The sequence below is a fragment of the Oxyura jamaicensis genome, chromosome 4 (genome assembly GCF_011077185.1).
Source record: "Oxyura jamaicensis isolate SHBP4307 breed ruddy duck chromosome 4, BPBGC_Ojam_1.0, whole genome shotgun sequence".
Classification (NCBI taxonomy): Eukaryota; Metazoa; Chordata; class Aves; order Anseriformes; family Anatidae; genus Oxyura; species Oxyura jamaicensis.
Genome location: NC_048896.1, coordinates 56268359 through 56290318, shown reverse-complemented (window position 1 = coordinate 56290318; position 21960 = coordinate 56268359). Strand labels below are relative to the sequence as shown.

Below are 21960 nucleotides of genomic sequence, written 5' to 3'. Positions count from 1 at the left end.
TTTTTTTTTTTAATCACAGTATGTACTGAAAGTATTAATCAGTTCTTCAGGTTAAAGGCTAGCCAAGGCTGGTAATGCTTTTTCCCGTAATTGAATATTAAACAGCAGCATTTCAAAGCCACTTACGCCCTGCAGTTAAGCTCAGTCATTAAATCATTTAAGCCCAAATCATTAAGCAACCATCCCCCAGTATTAACAGACTATTACAAACAAAAAGCAGAGTCAAATACAAAGCTTCAGTGGACAGAAACTAATTTTTAATCTGTTCTCTAATTTAAACTTGTAAGAATTAATACCAAGTGTGTACAGGTGAGTCTTCTTGTCCAAATAGAACTTTTTTAGGTCTACATCAGGGCGTTTTGCATGTTTTTCATCATACTCTCCTGTTTTAGGATTCTTATGTCTGAAGATAAAGTGTAGTTTGTAATCTTCTCCACATTTATCTGGTCCAAACATAATAGTATAAGGTGTTTTGTCAAAAAAGTATTCCTGTAGAAGCAAAAAAGCTGAGCATGCGTTATACCGTACATTTTATGAAGTCATTTTAGGTACTACTTTTCCTCGATACTGTGGCATATACACAGCATAATTCCCCTTTTTTAAAAGGTGTTTCATGAAGCATCAGCTCTAACACTGAAAACTGGTAGGGTAAATCATGAAAGGAAATGAACAGTCCCCGCGTATTGTTGGATGCTTTCCATTCTCAGGGAGCAGTCTAACCACACAGATCACTTAAGCTTCTTCAGGGAAGAAGAATATTGGACCTTATTCTTACATATTATGTGGAAATCCCTGCCACAAATCAAGGCATCCAAATATATATACCCTTCTGCATACACTACACTAAAAGACGGAAGGGAACTAGTTATTGCTCTTCATAGCAATTTACATTTCAACAAAGACTGTAAACAGGGTATTATCCAGCATTTCAGCACTGTCTTGCTCCACACTAACAATAAGCAACCCTGAAAACACCAGATATAGTTTCCTTCAGAGTATGGTGCATTAAGCTGTTCAGAAATTTCTTTTTTTTTTTTCCTTAACTAGATGATTTTTGTAGGTGGAATACATAGTATCATGCTATATTCTTACACAACTGCTTGAAGAAAGATCACTTGATTTCTGAAACTTTTTGTCTTTCAAGAAATACTCTAACAGAGATGTACTGTTTGAAATCAGTCTGTATTTTCAAGTATGCAGCAGTTTTTGAACACAAAGTAAAACACGTTCAGTTTAGATTTAAGCGCTACAGAAATTAATACATTTTAAGTTTGGTCCTTTTCTATAACTTTCATCCTCATTTGAAAATATCACTGTTAAGAATTAACAAGAATTAATTGATTATTCCAGTATGTTTAAAGTTAAAAGGATATGAAAGAGAAAATGTTGACTCAAACCTACCAAAATAATTTAAAAAAATGTGTAGGATGAACCATGAGCCAGGTCATAAAAAGATAAAATTTGCATTTGCAGTCTTTTGGTTCACTTTCTAGAATAAGACAACAGATGTCAGAGAATTTCAGTTTCATGTGTAACTGAGCAGAGTATCTTGGTCTCACAACTTCTTTTAGAAAGTAAGATTTTTCAGTTTTAGTATCATATACATATCTTTCCATCATGAAAGATGCCATATCTACTAGTTTTCCTACCATCTGTATTTTTAATACAGATCTATTAGTACTTAAGTTGGAGTACAACACATGCTGGCATACAAATTTGAGGAAAAAGGAAAAGCATTTGGAGGTTGCATTAAAGCTTTTAGTTAAATATTTCATGAATGCTTACAAGAAACTTCTTACACATGCCACCATCTCTTAGACTCTTGCACGCATACATATTATCCCTTACAAATCACAAAAAAAACTGTGTTAAGATGTTCCTTCTGACTGCTGATTTGCAGGTGAGGACAAGCAATGCCTTGAGCCTGTCCAAGCAACTTTGTCTTCCTTTTGCACATAAACAAGGCATCACACTTCACTGCAATACAGTATTGGGTAATCCAGCATCCAAACAGGTTGCTGATGATACCACCTCCCCTCAAGCTAGCAATTCTATCATTTTAAGTTTGCTCAATAAGCAACTACAACGCTCTTCTGCTCGGTACTTACAATGCTGTAGCTTTGTGGGTCAAGGCAGCAATGGTAGATATGTTCAGCCATCTCAGGAATAAAAGCACAGATGGAAAATCTCACCCAGGGAGAAAATTATGAGTTCTGCCCACACTTGTGTTTCTAAGTTTTATTAAAGACTAGTCTCTATTGCTTTTCCCATTAACTTGCCTTTCCACCTTACCAAATCTTATTGAGCAAACAGCATAGCTTGATGCATCTCAAAACCAACAATTTCTAAAGGTGATACTAGCTGTAACTGTGATTGCCTCATCAACTTCTGTCTGAATGTTGTCTAGTACTGAAAGTTGGGTCAACACCACCAATTAGCTTCACAACCATATAGCATAGCAGCTAGGGTAGCTTTTGAATTGCCAGAGCAATCTGCTTCATGATTGGAAGTATCCTTACCTTTTTTGAATCCTGACAATATTTTGAATCCAGACTGGTCATTCCGAGTCTATCCAAATATGTAAAACTATTCTGTAACTGTTGCTATGTATGTAAAGCATCAACTTTACACCTGATCATTGACAGTATCCCTGGTAAGAGAAATTCTTCCCTATATGGAAACACTTCATTATTTGCAGTTTCTAAATCCACATTCTATCCCTCTCTGAGGTGACATGCTGCATGCCATGCAGTTAAAAAAAAATTGTTTCACAAGCTATGAGTTGAAATTCTATGGCTTGTGTTATTGCAAAAAGGCAGACTAAACAGATACAAAACTCCATTGTCCTAGATATAAGACTAATAGTTAACATAATATCACTTGTACAGAACTATGAGGAGTATGTTAATCCATTCACATTTTGAGATTTCTTGTGTGAACACAGATTTTAACAGTGTACTTTAAGTTTCAGACTACCTCCATTTTTCATTAAAATAAATGGTAATTTTAACAAGAATAATGTTATCAAATATTCCAGTAAAATGCACAATGATGAAGGCTTTGTATATATACAAACTATAATATATATATGATTATCTTGCCCAATCTTCTCTTTAAACATTTGGGAAGCTTTTTAGAACTTAGAATACACTACGAATTAATCTCCTAATGACATTGCACAAGAACAATTATGCATTCCTCAAATGAGCAACCAACAGTAAACATTAAGTAAGAAGACATACCAGATTCAAGTCATTACTACTGGAGAGAAGTTTAATATATGCACCACCACAGTCAATGCCTTCTTGAAAATTCACTTCGTATCTGAGCAAAGAGCAAGTTAAAAACATTCCACATCAGACAAATACAAATTCAATTCTGATCTCCAGACAGAGAAGAATACATTAAAATAATCTATTTAGTCACTTTATTTTTTATTAGTCATTACTGTCAAAACGTTTCTACATGACCAAACAGGTTTTATTTGCTACACAAAATAACACAGCAGTGATGTCAGCCAAAAAAAGCCATAGTAACATTTGATGCTGTTGGTATCACCAGTAAGAAAAGTTTCAAAGTGGTACTGACCAACATGCAAAACACCAAAGTGAACCAGAAATCAGGAATAGTTCTAAAATGTTTGTGCTGTCTTTGAAAAGGCCCATATAACACACTGAATTTAGCTGGAGGAGTTACCTGGATGTGTCTGTAAGTATAAGAAAGCAAGTCTGTTATCAGAAAAAAAAAAGTCCTATTGCCATGACACTCATCATCACTAATACTGCTATAATACTTGCAAGATTCAGGTTTTACTGATCTACACAGAAATACTCTGCAAATGTAAAAACATTGTACTCAAATTACATGATTTAGATCTTTTAGATGTAAGACCAAAAATTGATTAGCTTTTTAAGAAATTTCATAAGGTACTAATTTCTGTCCAAAATATTTTATAAGAGTTTAAATACCACTTCTCAACACTTGTATTACAATTCTTCTTGATTATTATATCATTCATACTTACAATTCTGGTAGCTCTGGATATGAAGCCAATGCTACGTGAAAGACAGTATTTTTTACAAGGAATTAAATTATTTTATTGACTTAATGAATAATAAAAAATAAGTAAAAAATCTGAGGGAATACTTACTGAACAATCAAAGGTTTATTATCAAAAATAAATGCCTTTGTTAGCATGGTTGATATTGCATGATGCTTTGCCACCGATTTTAACACTAATCCTCTGTCTCCAGGTACTGTGTTTTCTTTCAGCTCTTCTACTTCCCATCTTCCTAAAACAAACAAACATGCAATCTTTGAAAAAAAAAATTAGGCAGAAGTCAAGAAACTGTAGCCTTGTAGAAAGTAAAGCGCTAACAGCATATATATATATATATAAGACTAATTGCCAAAGTAGAGAAGTCATCTTGACATTTGATGTCAAAGTTAGAAGTTAAATAATAATCAACCAATTCAATACTAAAAATTCTACTGGGGATACAATTATACATACTCATCCTACCCTTCTCCAGACTTTAACTGCTCTAAACATTAACAGCACTAAATACAAAAAGAATGTTCATGGCACACAAATCTGATGCTCACACCTTTCTATCGGAACACTGCTCCAGTGTTTTAGGGAGTACATTTCAAGAATTAGAAACCATTAGTATTCCAATTCACAGTTAAGACCGTAAAATAAGATCCATCCAATATAATGGTTTGGCTCAGACAGCAAGGAAGGCAGAAAGCTTAGGGAAGAAGACTATAAGGAATATGGCAAGTAGAACAAGAAACAAGAAATGACAAGCTTCTGCTTTCAAGTACACGTTTCTAGCACAGAAAACAAAACATCCTTCCATAACGGTTATAACCAAATGAAAGACAGTTATCAAAACCTCAATTTCACACGTAATAATTTTTTTTGATAAAAATAGCTGGCCATGTGCCCCAAAGTAGGAAAGAACCATGTCCTTACCGTAATCCACCATGTAACAATTAAATTCAATTGAATAATTTATACATTTAACATTGGATATTTTTACATCCCAACATTTATTTTTTAATACACAATCCTGTAGCATGTGTGAATATCCACTGGATTTCTGATTAATTGCAATACTGTACAAAGGAATCAAGAATACAGTTTAGACAGAGAGAGACCTATATTTTGGATATGCATAGCTCTACACAGAAAAGCCCACTCTCTCATTTCACCAAAAAGGTATTGGTTCTAGCCAGTTAAGATAATGCCAGCTTTCAGTATTTTAAAAACAACAAATGTGTAGCACACACATTCCTTACTACTTCCAGCCTAGGAATGTACAAGTCAAATACAAGCCCAAATGACAAAAATCAGCCAAACAACTTTTTCATTTTCACTTTCCAATTATTTTTTATTTTCTTTAGAAAACTATAAGAATAAACTGTACAAGAGAATGTACAGTGGAGAATCCTACATTCAAGCACAAACAATCTGACAAAAGTATTCCAAAAAAAACTCATTCAGTTTCAGTATTTTTTTTTGTTTCAGAGGCTAAGCTTTGAGATCAACAGCTGCGGAGGAGATGCAAAGACATTGAATAGGATGCTTTAGAAATGTGCTTAACAACTGAAATTGAAGTGGTAAATATCTGACAATTTCGGGAAAATATAGTTCTCAAGAGGCACTGTTCATAAACAGTACTGAATATTCAGATGTCAGAATGTATTCTAGTACATCACAATAAGATTATTGCAATGACAGAAATACTTATCTCCATGGTAAGTAACCGAACAACCTTTCATATCTCAGTTTCAGGGTAACAGTCATTATACAAAGTAAGATACTGTTGATCTATGTCATCTAGGTTTTCAAAGGTAAGTTCAGTGCAAGAGATAATTATTTCTCAAACAGCAACAGAACATCAGAAACTATGTAGTGAAAGTAAAAACTGAAAAGGCTTACCATCATATTTAGCAATGTTATCATCCGTGTCTTCTTTCTTGGTTTTAGACAATATCCACCTAAAACATGAGGTGTACTAGTCGTTTAAATACATATGCAAAGCTGTATTATTTAGCAAGCACAGGACAAACAGATTTAGCTGTTAGGATGTGAATCTGTGACACTGATTTTGACAGTCAGCATCATGGAACTTTGTGTAATTTAAAGAATGTGAAACAAAATATTAAAGTGTTAATCTAATACAACATTGATTTTGAAATATTTCCTAAGAATCTACATGAATATACAATTATAACTCTAAAGTAATTCACGTTTACTCTGAATAATCTTCAGTTTTATCTACAAGCTGAGGCTGACAATGTAAGACTATTACGTGAGCATGTAACTTGAAATAATAGTTGAAGTAATACTTGAAAATAGCAAAGTTCATGTGTAAAGTCTTCAATGTGATAAAGAAAAGCAAAAAAAACACTCAAACAAACCTTAACACTATCTGATATTAACAGCAGCAGTGCACAGCAGAGGAAGGAGGGAAGAAATAAAAGTGTCCAAGTGAGAAGTGCAATTATGCACTAAGCAGATTCGAATTTTATCACACACAGTGATTATAACAGGGCAAACAAACTCCTGATCTCCTTGACAGATCTCCTTGAACAAGGCAGATGCAGCTTACCGAAATCAGCTCACCAAAAATAAAGATATGCACACGCCCTGTACAAAATGCTCATTTGGAGAAAACAGAAAAGGCAATCCAGCCTCATTCAGTCGTACAGTGGTTCTATCCCGAGCCATGCACAGGAATGCCTTAAGCCAACAGTGTTGCTGAACTCTTCCTTGTATCAACTACAATGCTATATTCTCATAGTGACTTCTGTAAAGAACTAATTTTGTTCATTCTGAACAACTCTCTGCATGGCATATGTTAGGGATGAATACTTTATCTTTACTGCTTGAATTTCAGCCAGATCTGTGTTAATAGAGATGGTAGAAAAGCACCCAGTATAAATGGCAAGCCAGATCCCTGGTCTTCCTCTGGAAAGCCCAATGTTAAAATAACTAATACTAATCAAAGTTTCCAAGGTTTTTGTTTGTTTGTTTTTAAACCACCATTTTCACCTTTTCTTTTTAATCATTTTCCTGCCATCACTGGTACTGCTTTTGTGTTGCACTTCTTAACATTTACAAGTGACATGCTGAAGATGAGAATTTTATAAAAAAATATTTTCCTTTTACATGTGGTCTAAATATGTAACAAAAATGAAAAAAAAAAAATCTAAGAACATATCGTGAAAAATGACAAATCCATGTTCAGTGGCCTGAAGTTCCTTGAAACCCTGCAGAAGAGAACAGTAGGAACAATTGGAAGAAGGGAGTAAGATTCAATCTTATCAAAGTTACTGGTGCCTGCTACCATGCTATTTGGTTTCAAGTTCATGTTGTGCATCCCCATCAGGCAGGTGTCTTATGATAGTTTACCTCACACCTACAGTTGTTGCTTCTCGGTCTTTTCACAGGAAGACAAAAATTTAAGTTCTATGATAAAGATGTATCTTAGTGCACCTCCTTTTACCTCTGGCTGGCTGCCACTTCATGAGAGCTGGTTTTTGTTCTTTTAATTTCAGTAACATACAAATATATGTTTTTTCATGATCCCTTGCAAAACAAGGCATTTTGTCCACCCACCCAGCAGCAGTTACACCTTACATTGCTGTACTGGTGGAAAAAAAATAGAAAATGCAGACAACTTGAGTATTTCTGGCTTAAGAATTGTTGACCTAAACCTCAATATTTTTCTGAAATATCAGTGCAGTATGGTCAAACTACCTAGGAACATTTCAGCAATCATATAAATATCTAATTCCCCTCAACAGTATAGAAGCACAACGGGAAGCATTACAATAAATGGATTATACAGTCCTCCCCAACAGAGTTTTTAATCTGTAATGCAGAGCAGTGCTGCCTCCTTCTTGCACATATCTAAGTGTACATGAAGAAGAAATAGTTTGCTAACAATTTCTGACTCTGTAAGCTACTGCAGTGCAGTACACCTCACCTTTTAATTCAACTGGCATTGCATTATTTTTTTAACATCCATAAATCCAATCTATTACAGGTTTCATTATATCACAAAACATAGCTACACGCCTGGAACGTTAACTGTTCAGCTTAACCATATGAAGAATTTGGAGCAAGTATGACCACCCTTCTCAATTCTAAACCCTGTACTTTTTTTTGTTTTGCTTTGAATGTATTAGCAGGAAAATGAATATTAAATAACTCATGCCACTGTAAGTTAAATTGCTGAAATTAGAAGTTTGTAAGTTTAAGGTGCAGCTTACCCAGTCAACACTCCATCAAAGGTTTCTGTAAAATACACTTCCCCAGTTGGCTTTGGCGTCTGGTATACAATCTAAAAGATATTTACAGATATAACATAACATAAACTACAATTTTTCAATTGAAACACACCATCATACCTCTGGAAGCAGCCCAGCCAGGCAGACCAGCAGTTACATCTAACAGAATAAAACACTCTTCCCCCGGTGCCCTCTCATTTCTACAGTTTGGTTGCATTCCTCTAATAGTGCACAATTTCATATCCATGAGGCATCGTGCGACCAAGGGACAGCGATGAATAGGACAGAAACAAATCGAGACTCTGAGCAAGAGTTCTTAAAAGGCAGGAGGATCTCATGGTTTCACTTCTAGCGGTATGTTTATGATGGTTGAAGAGGCTGCTAGGTTAGTTTTAGACTCACTTTCAGGTATCAGAAAAACCCTTTTCCCCAGTTTTTTGAAAAGTAAACGGTGGTCCACCTACTAAACACAGTACAGAGCTCAAATGCACACGGGGTTATCAGTAGTTGTTTCATCTCTGTTTTTGTGCCCTAGCAGCTTACCATCTTCGAAAGCACCTGCAGAAAGTTTCATATACTATGATAAAAGCATAGATATAGCTTACAAATTTGCTTTCTGTGGTCAAAGCTCATAACTGAAGTACACATCTTGTGCGTAACGTGAAAACACAGAAAATTTACACAACTTGCACCAGTTCTCTGCTTCCTATTTTTTAATACACATGGTTCCTTTTTTGTTTTGTTTTGTTTTCCTATCTACCTGGCACATTACAGTTGGGCTACACCGTTAAAAAAATAAAAAAATGGAAGAAAAACTATCTATGACTATTGTGCAAACCTATTATGAAGTACAGCATGACAAATGCAGAAAGATTTTCTAGGAACAAAGACCATCTTAAAAGGCAGATGTGACTGATGACATTAAGAAACCAATCTAAACGAAAAGTGTCAATAAGCATAAGGTGCTTTCTTCTCTAGTAATGGCATGTTAGGCTGCAGGGTATATTATCTATCAAGGAGGGCTTCAGACACGAGGTTCCATACCTAGATTGAAAGACTAGCAAGACCTTCTTTGTGACTATTGACCACAGGTTGCAATTTGATACAGGAGGATCCTTAAGGCACACACAACAAATGAAAAACTCATTCTGGTGAGTTTGACACTCACCGAGTTGTCAACTGTATATTGACTTGCTCTTTTAAAAATAAATTTGTGCACTGATTCTTCTACTACTTACAACTACGTAACTTAAAATTAAACAAGTTTTAGCTAAAGGCATCTATAATCTTACCCCTAAGGAAGATTCATCTTTGTCAACATCAGCTTCTTGAGACTGTTCGTCAAAATCCTCCACTTCAACATCTGCACCCAAAATTTCTTCGTTTTCAATTTCTGCAGTTACTGAGCTAATTATCAGGAGACCCAAGCACAGCCAGTCCCACTGGAAATGCATCCTGGTTATCTGAAGAACTGAAAGTTTTAAATTACAAGTACTGTTGGGGAAATATTATCAATATTAGTTCAATCTTACCCACGATTTTATCTAGAAATTTTTTTAAAAAAATAAGAAATGATGACCATTAAGCATTTGCACTACTTTAGTACAGTGCTGTATTTTAATTTGATAAATTCCTTATTATGCAGACCTCACTCAGACTTTTTCTCCCTTCTTCTCCCTACAGAAGTGTTTGTAGGCTGTTCCCTCGCTTTGCCAGGCCACAAATCTAGGAAAGATTTGACTGCTGTATACATGAGCTTTTAGAACCAAGTAAAACGGCTTGAATTTTTCTCAATCCTTATCAATCCAAAAAAGTAATCAAACTGAAGCAGTCTCCACAGTGTATCAAGAAGTGTAACATCCCCTTCATCAGGGAAAATAAAGCTGATAGCTGTAGGATGTGTTGTTATCCACAGCCAGAATTACTTATTGCACTAGGCCCTTCTCCCACTGTATACATTTGAAGGAAAACAGTTGATATTAACTCCAACTTTTAAGTGTCAAAAGAAAATACTGTTTCAGAGAACTTGTTCTGTTACTAATTATCCAGTAAGCTCTGAAGTATAAACTTGGAATTATAGAACCATTTAGCCTGGAAAAGACCCTTAAGATCATCAAGCCCAACCACCCCCTAATACTGCCAAGTCCACCACTAAACCAAGTCCCTAAGCACCATGTCCATGCATCTCAAATACCTGCAGGGATGGCAACTCCATCATTTCCCTTGGCAGCCTGTTCCAATGCCTGACCACCCCTTCTGTGAAGGAATTCTTCCTACTGTCTAATCTACACCTTCCCTGGCAACACTTGAGGCAATTTCCAGTTCTATCAATTGTCACCTGAGAAAGAGACCAAAACCATCCTCACTGCAAGCTCCCTTCAGGTAGCTGCTGAGAGTGATGAGGTCAGCTTTCTTCTCTCTAGATCAAACAGCCCTAGGTCCCTCAGCTGCTCCTCCTAAGCCTTGTCTCCTGGTCCCTTCACTAGCTCTGTTGCTCTTCTCTAACGATGTTCCAGCAACTCAGTATCCCTCCCATAATGAGGGGCAAGTACCTTTCTAATTTCAGGGAGACATGAAATTTCAGAGAAACATGCAAATCACTGATCTGTAAATATTAACGAAAGTATGAATATCAACAGCAGGTAACTAACTCAACCTCTCCATCTGTACTGCTATAAGAGAGAAAAGACTGTTGCCCAGATGCATTTGCTTCACATGCATAAGCTAAAATACATGCAAATGCAGTTTTATATTGAAGTATGCAACGGTTTGGAGCAGTACAATTCCAAGCATGTGCCTACGCAAGTCTTCTTAAAGGTCTTGCCAAACGTGCTTCTTTCTGACCTTGTTTTTGTCCGCATTTGGAAATAGAAGGAAGACAGACTCCAGATACCATTGTGTAGGTGTTTATCCTTTGATTGTTAATTTCTATCCACAGAAAGCTTAAAAAGAAAGGCAAACACTGACACTTAGTCTGTTACTATAAGGCATTTTCAAGGCTTGCATTATTTTGGCCACCAGTGCTCACGCTAAATATTCTGCTAGTGAAATGCTTTCTGTGCCTTAAAAAGCAGTCACCCTTTTAAGCTGGATCATCGCTCTTCAGAGATTGCCTGTTTGCTACTACAAACCCTAAGTACCACAGCAACTCCAGATACTGTGTTATATTCTGGAAATCTTAGTTCCTCTCTTTCTTCCTGGCTTTATCAGATTTGCTAAGCATTGCAAACATTGGAAACACCCTAATAATTATTTATCTATTTACAACATCTGCTAGTTCTATCAAGCAATGCATATAGAGATCAAATAGTGTCAAGGCAAAAAAAAAATCCACATCCCAATACAGCTATCCAAAAAAGAAAACTAATTCTTTTTTCCTTATTCATTTTAAGATCTATTCATTTAATATTGACTGTACTGATTACATCTAAAGCCAAAAGTAAACTGTTTCAGGCACCAGTACTAGACACTATGTCAACATCACTTAGAACATAAAAAGCCTCACCTCTTGGGACAGACACCCATTTTCCACAAAACTGTATCAAATTATGTTACCATTCTTTTTTTCAACTAATCTATGCCATTCTTTGCTTTGGATCCTTTCCATCTGTTTTGTTTGAGGATGACAAGTCTATGGTTCCCTCTTTGCATTATCATGTTAGTAACTGAGAAACCTTAAGTCTTCTGCAAATTTTACTATTTTTTAAATAAAATCTTAGAAGACTACAGAGACTGTTAATTCATAGACCTCTGACCAGTTCTAGAACTTGAAATATTCTTGACTTAGAGTCATTCAGCTTGTCACATGTGAACATTCAACTTCATGGCATGTATTTGAAGACCTCTGTCCGGAGGCTATTGCACTCAGTTTTACCATGCCCATTTTATTGCTCATAATCATCACAGTAAGACAAACAGTTAAGTAATAGCACATCACACGTTACTCCTTAGCTCCACTGTAGTGGCATGTATTAATCAGGTATTAGAATTAACTTTTCGCATGAATTTGCCCTACCTTACTTAACGTGTTTCGTCATGCAGTTCTGCTCCTCTTCTCCTAAAGCAGATGAAGATAAAAAGCAGACACATGTTCATCAACACAATTCAGTTGTGTTTTATATACGATACAAAATGCCTATGTTTACTTCAATAGCTGTGATTTATTATAAGCCAAGGGTACTGCCGTAGAGCAGGCTCTTGGGACCAGCAGCAGTGCTGCAACACCGGCATATTATTGCCTCTGAAATAATAAGCCACTGTCTGTGGGATGCGTACTAGACAACGATACAAGACAACAAGCATAAACTGATGGATGAAAGGATCTCATTGGGTATTCACAACTTTTTCCCAATAATAGCAGCCAAGCAGCGGGTCAGGCTGTCTAGGGTGCAGTCTCAGCCCTTGGTGCTCTCCAGCACGGAGGGGATAAAGCCCTGAGTGTCCAGCCAGAGGGTCCAGCCTCAGAGCTGGCTCCGCTTTGAGTACCGAGCTGGAGCCCTTCCCACCTGGTTTGATTTCTACAGCAGGCTGTGGAGCACAAGTACGGCAATTCGGACCTCTGTGCCATGGTCTCACACGTGCCATGAAATTAATGGCATCGCAGGTGTTATCCCACTTGATGTGGAACTCAATAAAAGTCAGGACCTTCTACATGACTGGTAACTCGTAGTGAGAAGAGGGTCAAGCCTTCCTGAAACCGCTTCCTCAAGCGGAGGGCACCAAGGCTGCCATTAACATCCTTCCTCGCCCAGCAGCTTAGAGCTCCTGCAGCCACCAGCGGCACGGGGGGGGGGAGGGCAAATACCAACTCCAGCCAGCGCGATGGAAAGGGTGGGTTTGTGTGCCCGTAACCGTGTGCTGCTGCCTTCCTTCCCCGATACAGCTTCGTGGGCATCAGCCTGACCCAGCGGGAACTGCTCCCCGAAAACCCCTCAGGAGCCCCCACCCGAAGTTTTATTTCCCCGTACGCTGGGGGCACATGGCACCTTCCTGTCCCTTGCCGGAGCGCTAAAGATGCTGCGTGAGAACAGCGACAGCGGGATTCAATTCGGCTATTTACACGGGTGACTTTCCGCGTTATTTCACCGCTCCCGCTGGCTCGAGGAAGCCGCTTTCGATGAAAAACGAATAAAACAAGGAGGCAGCCACCCCGCTCCCCGCAGGCTGCGGGCACACGGCCGTCACAAGACCACGAAGGGCCGCCCGCACCCGGGGCACCCCGACACCTCCCTCAGGACCCCCCTCAGGACGCCGCGGGGGGGGGTGGGAGGGGGGGAAGCCCAACGGCCGCCAACGGCCGGCGCGCGAGAAGCCCCCACACACACCACGCGCGCGCCCTCCGCTAACGGCCGCCGCAGCACCCCCCCCCGCCCCAGTTACAAAGCGCGTCCCCGCGCAGCGCGCGCGCCCCCCGCCGCCGGGCCCTGCCGGTGAGCCCGTGCCCGCGCCCGGCCGGTTACCGGATCCCCTCCGAGCCCGGCCGCGGTCCCCCAGCGCATCCCCGGCCGCGCATGCGCTCTCCTCGTCTCCCCTCGCGGGCGCCCGGCAGCAGGTGCAGGGCTCGCGGCGCCGACGCCGAGCGGCGGCCGGGTCGCGGGGCGGGGCCACCGACGGCGGGAGGGGGCGGCAGGTATAAAAGCGTGGCAAGATGGCGGCAGGCAGCGGGAAGCGGCGGAGCGGGGCGCGTGGCCTGCGTTAAGTGCTCTGCCCTGGCTGGGGGAAAGTTGTTAGGAGAAGTGGCGGATTCCGTCAAATTGGCATTTAAAATTGTAAATGCGTGCTCCAGTGTGGACTCCAAGATCAACCGCTGTCCCAGTCAGTGGGGTTTTAAATGTACTCACTGCGGTAACTATCATGCTCCACACACGTTTGATCATTTACCAGAATGTTGAAAGCCATGGCCTTCTTTCCATTGCTAATTGGAACGATTTAGGTCAAATTAACAAAACCCTTAATGGAAATGAAGACTGAGTCAAGCAATCCAACCTAGATTCCAGGAATAGTAAAGCAGAGGGACTGCCCTGTGATTCTATGATTCTGGACACTGTACAAGTTGAGAGAATTTAGAACATGACACATGGCAGCAATACACAAAATGTGGAGATGGCACAAGGAGAAGCAGTTCCTTGAGAGACCACTAGGAACTTCTTGGCACCAGAGCTGTGCAGCTAGTGACAAACCAGATCAGGGTTCATAGTGTTTTCATGTAACATTGCGTTGTTCAATTCACGTCATCAAAGGCCTCCTCACCAAAAGCTGTACCAGTTCCGTTGTACATCATTTGATTCTTACCACGTTCAGGAAACAGCCTTATGGACATAATGGCTATGGCCCATACAAAATACCTCATAACTTTTTATAGATGTCTCCATTTGGTTTTTCTACCACACACTAGTTTGCTAACTAGCCTAAATAACTCAAGTAACTCAGAACTATTTGGAATTAACACTAGAACATGTAATGTGAACTGTCAATCCAAATGCTTTTTTTTTGGCTTTTTTTTTTTTTTTCAATATTCCACCTTTCAAGCATTATAAGGTCAGTGTAAACTAATGCAAAAGTTTCAATCTTGATTATAATTCTTCTTTGACAACATCATCAAAACTTATGACTGCTACAGATCATTTCAATTATGAGCTCTAAAGATCAATGTAAATATCACAACTTACACAGTGTATGTTTATGTCATAGAAAAGCCACACCATTTCTCCTCTTGTTAAGGTGTAGCTAATACCGATCAGAAGGATCTTTTAAGCCTTAATTCAAATCCTTATTTAATGTACTTTTCTGAAATGGTACTATACTCCTACAGAATTTTCAATCTTTAGACACCACCAGCTAAAAAGTAAGTGGGGAATATTCTTGTGCATTCCATCATGAAAAAAGACAGATGAAAACTACCTTTGCAGCTTGAAATACACATACGTCCTTTTAGACGTAATTGGAGAATTCAAGAATTCTGCTCACTGCAGAATTCATTTTTAATATTCCTACTGTTCATTGTAAGACATCTATGGAAGATCCATCTGCAATCTTCCATTCATGAAAATAAGTAATATTTATTTAAAAACAACCAGAAGCCCAAGAATCTCAGAGACGACAGTCTGTGCAACCAATGGGGCAGCTAACAGGTGTGTGACAGAGTAACATAAAAAGTAAATGTTGGGGAAAATTAAGATCCTTGTGTATGGGACGCTATCCACCCAACATTCATGCAAATGGGAGACAAAATTTCAAATTCAGTAAGCATATCCATCTTCAACTTTAGATTAAATCTCTCCTAATTGATTTTAATAGATATTCCTGTTGAGTCTACTCTCTTCCCAGTGTAAATCTATCCTCCATTTGCATTTAGAGGAGATGTGTACCTGTACTTAGCTGCACAAAGAGTCACAGTAACACTGATAAGATTAAGGCTCACATTAATTAATGGAAATAAAAACATTTAAAAAAAATCAGTAAAGCCAACTTCATAATTACCTTTTGTATCAGAAACAAATGTTACCAGTTCCCTCTCAAAAGTCCCTCACAGGATTTAAGACAAGAATAGAGTCACACTGCTCAGATAAATGAATAACTGCACTTCAGTGGAAATCAAAATGGGTACAATAAACCATCATTAGTATTGAATTAGCTTGCAAAATGGGCTTTCTTCCCACACATGCATTTAACCTGATTATGAACACGTAAAATTAGGTAGCCAATATTTTGGAGACTGTCTATTAAACCACATGAAAATACCGAAGTAGAATATCCTAATAAAAGAGGTAGGTGATCTGGTATGGAGCCTGGAATGCCTCTTAAGAGAGTTGTTTTTTTTAACTTACTGTCTTTGTTTTGTAAGTTAATCACAACGCCTATGGTACAAAAACAGTCAACTGCAAAGTTAAAGGATGTTCTGTATCCCCTAGGTCAATTACCTGAACTGAAAATTCTCTTGAGGAGCCCTTAATCTGGCCTTAGAGATGTGGTGTATGAAGGCGTGTGCAGGTTCAGTACGGCTTATTAAATGGAAAACCACAGGTAGGAACTTCCTTTCGGGATCAAAAGGCAAGCTGTATATATTCTGTAACCACTCAATGCATAACAAGAGATTGTTATGAACACACAGAGCTAATAGTTGATATTAACATGCAAAGGTACATAACTATACTTCTATTACACTATTCTCTTAAACTTACTAGGGTTGTAGCACTCATAATTTAGTTATCAATTCTTCAGTGAATGTCCAGAGTTCATCTCACAAGGTTCCTTTGATTCTTTAGACGAGCTGAGGTTCTACAGACTGGGCAAAAAACCTCTGCACTCCATAAAGCACAGGGAAGAATGAGGACTAAGCAAAATTCTACTCAACAGTGCATAAGTGAGCATTTGTTATTTACTCTTTCAACATCTGCAAAGCTCATTTACAACAAAGCGTATTCGATGATTGCAATGGTTAGTTAAAGTACGTAAAAACTGAAAAAGTATAAATGAATTACATAGCGGAATGTATAGAATGAAAAAAAAAATGTATACAAAAGTCCAGTCACTTCCTGATATAATTTCAGGTACACTGATAAGCTCTTTGGTACCCTTCAACAGTTAGAAATTTCATTTCACTGTGAAAATAAAAGGCTTTGGTAACAAAATCTTTTGCCTCTGTACTTTGTGTTTTCATTGATTAATAATTGACCTGAAATTTCATCCTGTACAATGTCTCTTACCTGTAGTGACTGGCTGCTAGACAGTCCAAACGCAGACATTGCTCCCAGCCTATGACTGTTGCAGTGAAAGCAATAGCAAAAGAAGATTTAAGTTTCTATTAGATATAGCACTTAATTAGCAAAATGTTCATCAATAAATTGTCTTTCCAGTTCGACTTCTACATCTTCCATATGTTGATAACAGGTGCATCATGCCTTATAAAAGGGTAATAAATAGAGGTAAAACCCTATTCAGTTCAGTTTGTTCTTCCCCAAAGATGCTAAACCATTTCAGGTTAAGACAAGAATGACTTCCAAAAATCATTTTCTTTCCCCCTTAGTGTACTGTAAGTTGTGTTTTATTCCCTAATACAAGTTTTCATGATTATATGTCATTCTGACTCCTGTATCAGCAGAAGGGAGAAAAAAAAAAAAAAAAAAAAAAAAAAAAAAGATCTGAAAGGCTATTTTGACCTGGGTCAGAGGGAGGAAGCTCTGCCCTTCGTGTGTCACACAGACCTATGCGGAGCCACCAGGTTTCCCTTCAATCCCTAGCTGTAGTTTTAGCTACTGCATTTTAATGATCCAGTGCTTTGTCTTATTCAACCTTTCTTTTTACTGTAAATGCTTATGGATAATAAAGGTGTCCCTCTGTGCATCTTTAGCTGCCTCACATTACTTCAATAATTCTTAACCTGCATTAAATTCTTAACCTAGTGAAGGCTGCAATATTTGGTCCAAGAAATAACACATGTATTTACACACACACATATATAGCACCACAGTGTATATTTTAAGTACTGTAAATTATCAAACTATTATTGGAGATGGTCTTTAGAAAAACTTCCCCTCTGAACTGTTTTAATGTATGCAAGAAAACTCATTTTATATTATTCTAAATAAAATACTCTAATATTAAGAATACTGTTATGCATTAATTTTACCCATTTAACACAAATCCATACAAAAGTGTACAGCGGAGTTTGTAACGTTAAGGATGCAGTGCTTGTGCTGGCGACTGAGGGCGCACTTGTGCTTCAAGTGCTAAGGAAGCAATACTGGAATTCTGCACATCACAGGTAGATATCCAAGGTGCAATTTCCCAGCAGCACTCCAAATGAGGCTACAGTGGTTTAGCCGTTATTTCAAACTCGTATTGAGTTTTGGCTTGTGACCAGGATTGAAGTATCAGGACAGACTGATTATCAAATAACAGGATCCAAAATTTTATTTAAATAGATTTTCTTTCTACAAAAATATAGTTACATGTGATACCCTGATTATTTCCTTTAGTTAATTCAATGCACGATTCACAGAAAAGTTTTACACTCCTCTCAACAATACATGTTTGATTTTCAAGTTATTCAAATGGTAACTTGTAGGCACTTTCCATTTAAAAAAATAGATTAAGCATCACAATGCTATATTAAGGCTGAAACACATGGTAAGTTTGAGGTCCATTTTCATGTTGTTAAATTGTAAGTAGGTAAACTCTAAGTACTTGCAAGGAATATGGACAACTTTTCCTTCAGATCTGTTTTCCCTCTAAAACTGACCATTGTTCTTCCTGGAGTTACAAACCATGTCCTTAGTATTTTCCCCAAATGCCCGTATGTTTAGTTCTAGTGAAACTTGTCCTACTTTTATGTTTTAGTCCCTGAGACAACCTGTAATGCCTTATCAGTTGTTTATAGTAATACATAATCAATGTTGCTAAACTAAGATGGGATTTATTTGTTTTATATGTATATATATTAACAGTTTATTCAATAACAGTTTATGGAACCTTCTAATGTGATCTGTTTTTTCATAGCTTTTAATATTCTTTATATTATATAAATACTTAACAGTTTTCTCCACTCTTTCCCAACACACAGTATCAAGAATGAAATGGGTCTGGATTTGTTCTTTGTACCCACTCAGGTTTTTGTTGCTGCTAGCCTGGTTTCAAACAAGTCCGTTAACAAGTGACATGTCAAAAATATATTTTTTTTTCCAGTTTTCAGTTTTCAGATGTCTTGATAAGTACCTGGAAAATAAAATACCAAAAAAATATATTATTTTCTAAAATGTGCAGAAGCGTTTCCTAAGATATCAGCTTTTCCTTCCTTCCAGGTATGACTACAGTAATTCTCTTCAGTGATTTCTGCTGAATGTTTTCTATTTATGGGTTCACACACATTCAGACATTTCATTCATACTTGAAAGAAAAAAAAAAATCATCTGTTTGCGTATCGTAATTAATATCCAAGATGGTGACTGAAAAATACTAGAAAATCCTCCTTCAGTTGGTTGATTTATCATGACCCAAATTCTCCTTATTTACAGCCATATTTACAGTACTGCAAAGACTGGAGAATTATCCCATTTAAGCATTTTCAGCACTTTTTCTATGAAGTAAGTAAATTCTCCTCCCATTAGTAATTAATATACTCCTCCACTTGTGTACTTTTTTCCCCCCACACAGAATCCCACTCAAAATTAGATAAAAATTTATGACCATCAATTCCTATGTGACAGGAGGAACTAAAACCGATTTAATAAAGCTTTTATTAAAATCCTTTTATTAGCATGCTTACCTCACTAAGTATTGCCCACACAGGAGAATCGGAATTGACTGACAAACGAATAGCCTGTATTTTTTCTGGCAGACTGATGCTGCCTTCTGCAATTCCATTTTCAAAAGCCCCTAAATGAAAAATCAAACATCAATAAATACAAGCCTATATTAGGATGAAATATACTTCCAGGTGAACTTAGTGAAAGTTCTAAATTACAAATTATAATTGAACACTAGGGATGCAATAGTAGAGGAAAAAATCATTTGAAAAAGTTCAAACTATAGCTGCTGAAAAATAAAGCTATAAACAAAATGATTTCTGCTGTACATGAGGATTCATTTATTCAGCTAAAACAGTAAGGAACTGGAGAAGAACACAAGTAAATAAGGAACCTGCAGCTACAAATGTTAGAAAATAAATACGTTAATACTGACAGTACGCATATGACCCACAGGTCACGTTAAAGAATCTAGATGAGCTTTTCTGATATGTACAACTACTTTAGAAAGAGCTATAAGGAATCATGGATCAATTCTAATACATTCCTTCAGTAGTTCTACACTTTTTAGGTACCCTTGTCAAACTGGCATAAAATCAGCACAGACGAATGAAAAACACTCATTCCATCTGATATTCATTTCCTATGAACTTGCACATACATCTCTGAGTTGACAACATTTGGTTTTCGATCTCTCATTAGAACGAAACAGCCAAGCGGAGGTGGGGGGAGAGGTGCAAATTAAAGCAAGCAAGAAGTGATGGTGAGCTGAAAGCGGCTCGTTCGGGGAAAAAAGCAATTATGTGATAGAAGAGACAGAAGAAAAGTGGCAAGCAAAGCAGATCTCCCACTAGTCCATTTTTATTCACATAATGATATTTCAGTTTAGGTAACAATAGACCACAAGCTTTGGCAGGTTTGTGGAGAATCTGCAGATCATTTACAGAAGTCAATTGCTACCCTGAGGAAGGAAGAAGGGGAAGCTAGGGTTGGGCAAAAATGCACTGTGTTATGCTTTATTTCTTGATTTCAGGTGGGAGCACGAGTTAAGTCTGTCATAATCAATAAGGAATGCTTTTCTTTAGCTAAAGCTTCAAAATCTAAACCAGAATCAATTACCCTATTAAAACCTTGCAGAGGCCAAGTTTTTCCTGTCATAAGATGCCCTGACTTTTGCTGCCAGTGTTGGGATTTTTCATTATTTAAAACAAAATAGAATCATCAATGGTCAAACCACAAACTACAAAAAGCAGCAGTGCAAAGTATTTGTTTTCCTTACCAGTTACTAAAAACAGTGCATTTATTACAGAGTTAATGAAATTCTCAAACAAAGAAGCATTTTACATGGTAAATCAAAATTTCTGGTTTTGAAGTGACAATAAACAATTTACCTATTTTTAAATATCCATCTTTGGTTGCCGGGTAGTTAAATTTACTTCCATTGTCAAGCAATTCTTTTCTTTCAGCTTCCTGTAACAAGCAAAATAATACTCAGCAGTGTTTTCTAGGACATGACCTTTCATGCCAAGTATCATTCTTAAACTGAAATAGCATTGTGTTGCGGGTAGAAATAAGAGACTTACATCGGCTGGCAACACTTCCACAGTAGTGTTATGTAGTATATCACCAGGGTGCTCTATGTTTCCACTTCTAAAGAAGTACCTGACGAAAAAAGGTATATTATTTGCAGGTGTTTCCTTTTCTGAAGGAAACTTTTAAACATCTTCACTTTAATCAGTTGTGGGCTACAGAGAACAGAAATAGGCATTAAAACTTTTTCATGTGTGTGACCAAACCATACTAAAACCTTTTTGTTTTAAATAAAATAAGCACTAAAATAATCTTTCTCTGGAATCATGGATATAAGCATTCCTCCCTTTCACTGCTCAAAATCCAAAACAATTAATTTGTCCAGGTTTAAATGGCTAGGGAAGATCTGCCCTATAACCCATTCCTATCATCCTATGGCCTAGGTAAGATGGGCTCCTGAAATACAGTGAGAGAAAAAAGCCCTATCTTTAGAAGATTATATACTACATACCAAGAGAATCCCCCTCTTTATCAATACTAATCAGTTCAGGAGCTCTAAATAATCTCAAATTGTTGCCAATGAGCAACAGCAATGTCAAAGAATGAGTTCAATTATCAACATTTAGCAAAGACACCTGCGAGATTAAACATATCAATTTGGTTTTGATTTTCTGGCATTAGAGTTCTTAGTTTTTATATCTGAAAAGAGCTACAGAAATGTAAAGCATTAACCTTTCTCCTCCAGTGTGAATCAAATAATGGAGACCTAAGAAATCCACTAAGTATTCTAAGATTAGCTGTACATTTTCACAGGTTAGTCATGGGGGTAGATCTCTTTGGACCCAAATATCTACGTGTTCATAGGCAATACAAATACACTCAA

General features: G+C 37.5%; 2 protein-coding genes across 7 annotated transcripts in view; both read right to left on the bottom strand.

Annotated features, from left to right (window-relative positions):
* Window positions 1-13843, bottom strand: part of CLGN (calmegin) — a 29959-nt gene extending 16116 nt beyond the window's left edge. For 2 of the 4 annotated variants that reach the window (XM_035323727.1, XM_035323732.1), the window contains exons 1-8: window positions 13732-13843; window positions 12320-12361; window positions 9597-9775; window positions 8287-8357; window positions 5948-6006; window positions 4151-4292; window positions 3243-3324; window positions 297-489 (exon numbers count right to left, since the gene is read on the bottom strand). In XM_035323727.1, the coding sequence (XP_035179618.1) occupies window positions 297-489; window positions 3243-3324; window positions 4151-4292; window positions 5948-6006; window positions 8287-8357; window positions 9597-9758 (709 nt within the window). In that variant the 5' untranslated portion in view covers window positions 9759-9775; window positions 12320-12361; window positions 13732-13843. The remainder of the gene's footprint in view (window positions 1-296; window positions 490-3242; window positions 3325-4150; window positions 4293-5947; window positions 6007-8286; window positions 8358-9596; window positions 9776-12319; window positions 12362-13731) is intronic. The other 2 variants (XM_035323730.1, XM_035323731.1) reach the window with 2 other exon arrangements.
* Window positions 13844-18193: 4350 nt separating this feature from the next.
* MGAT4D (MGAT4 family member D) overlaps window positions 18194-21960 on the bottom strand; it is a 39065-nt gene continuing 35298 nt past the window's right edge. For all 3 annotated transcript variants that reach the window (XM_035326323.1, XM_035326321.1, XM_035326322.1), the window contains exons 12-15: window positions 21131-21209; window positions 20939-21017; window positions 19568-19677; window positions 18194-19017 (exon numbers count right to left, since the gene is read on the bottom strand). In XM_035326323.1, coding sequence (XP_035182214.1) covers window positions 18991-19017; window positions 19568-19677; window positions 20939-21017; window positions 21131-21209 — 295 coding nt within the window. In that variant the 3' untranslated portion in view covers window positions 18194-18990. The remainder of the gene's footprint in view (window positions 19018-19567; window positions 19678-20938; window positions 21018-21130; window positions 21210-21960) is intronic.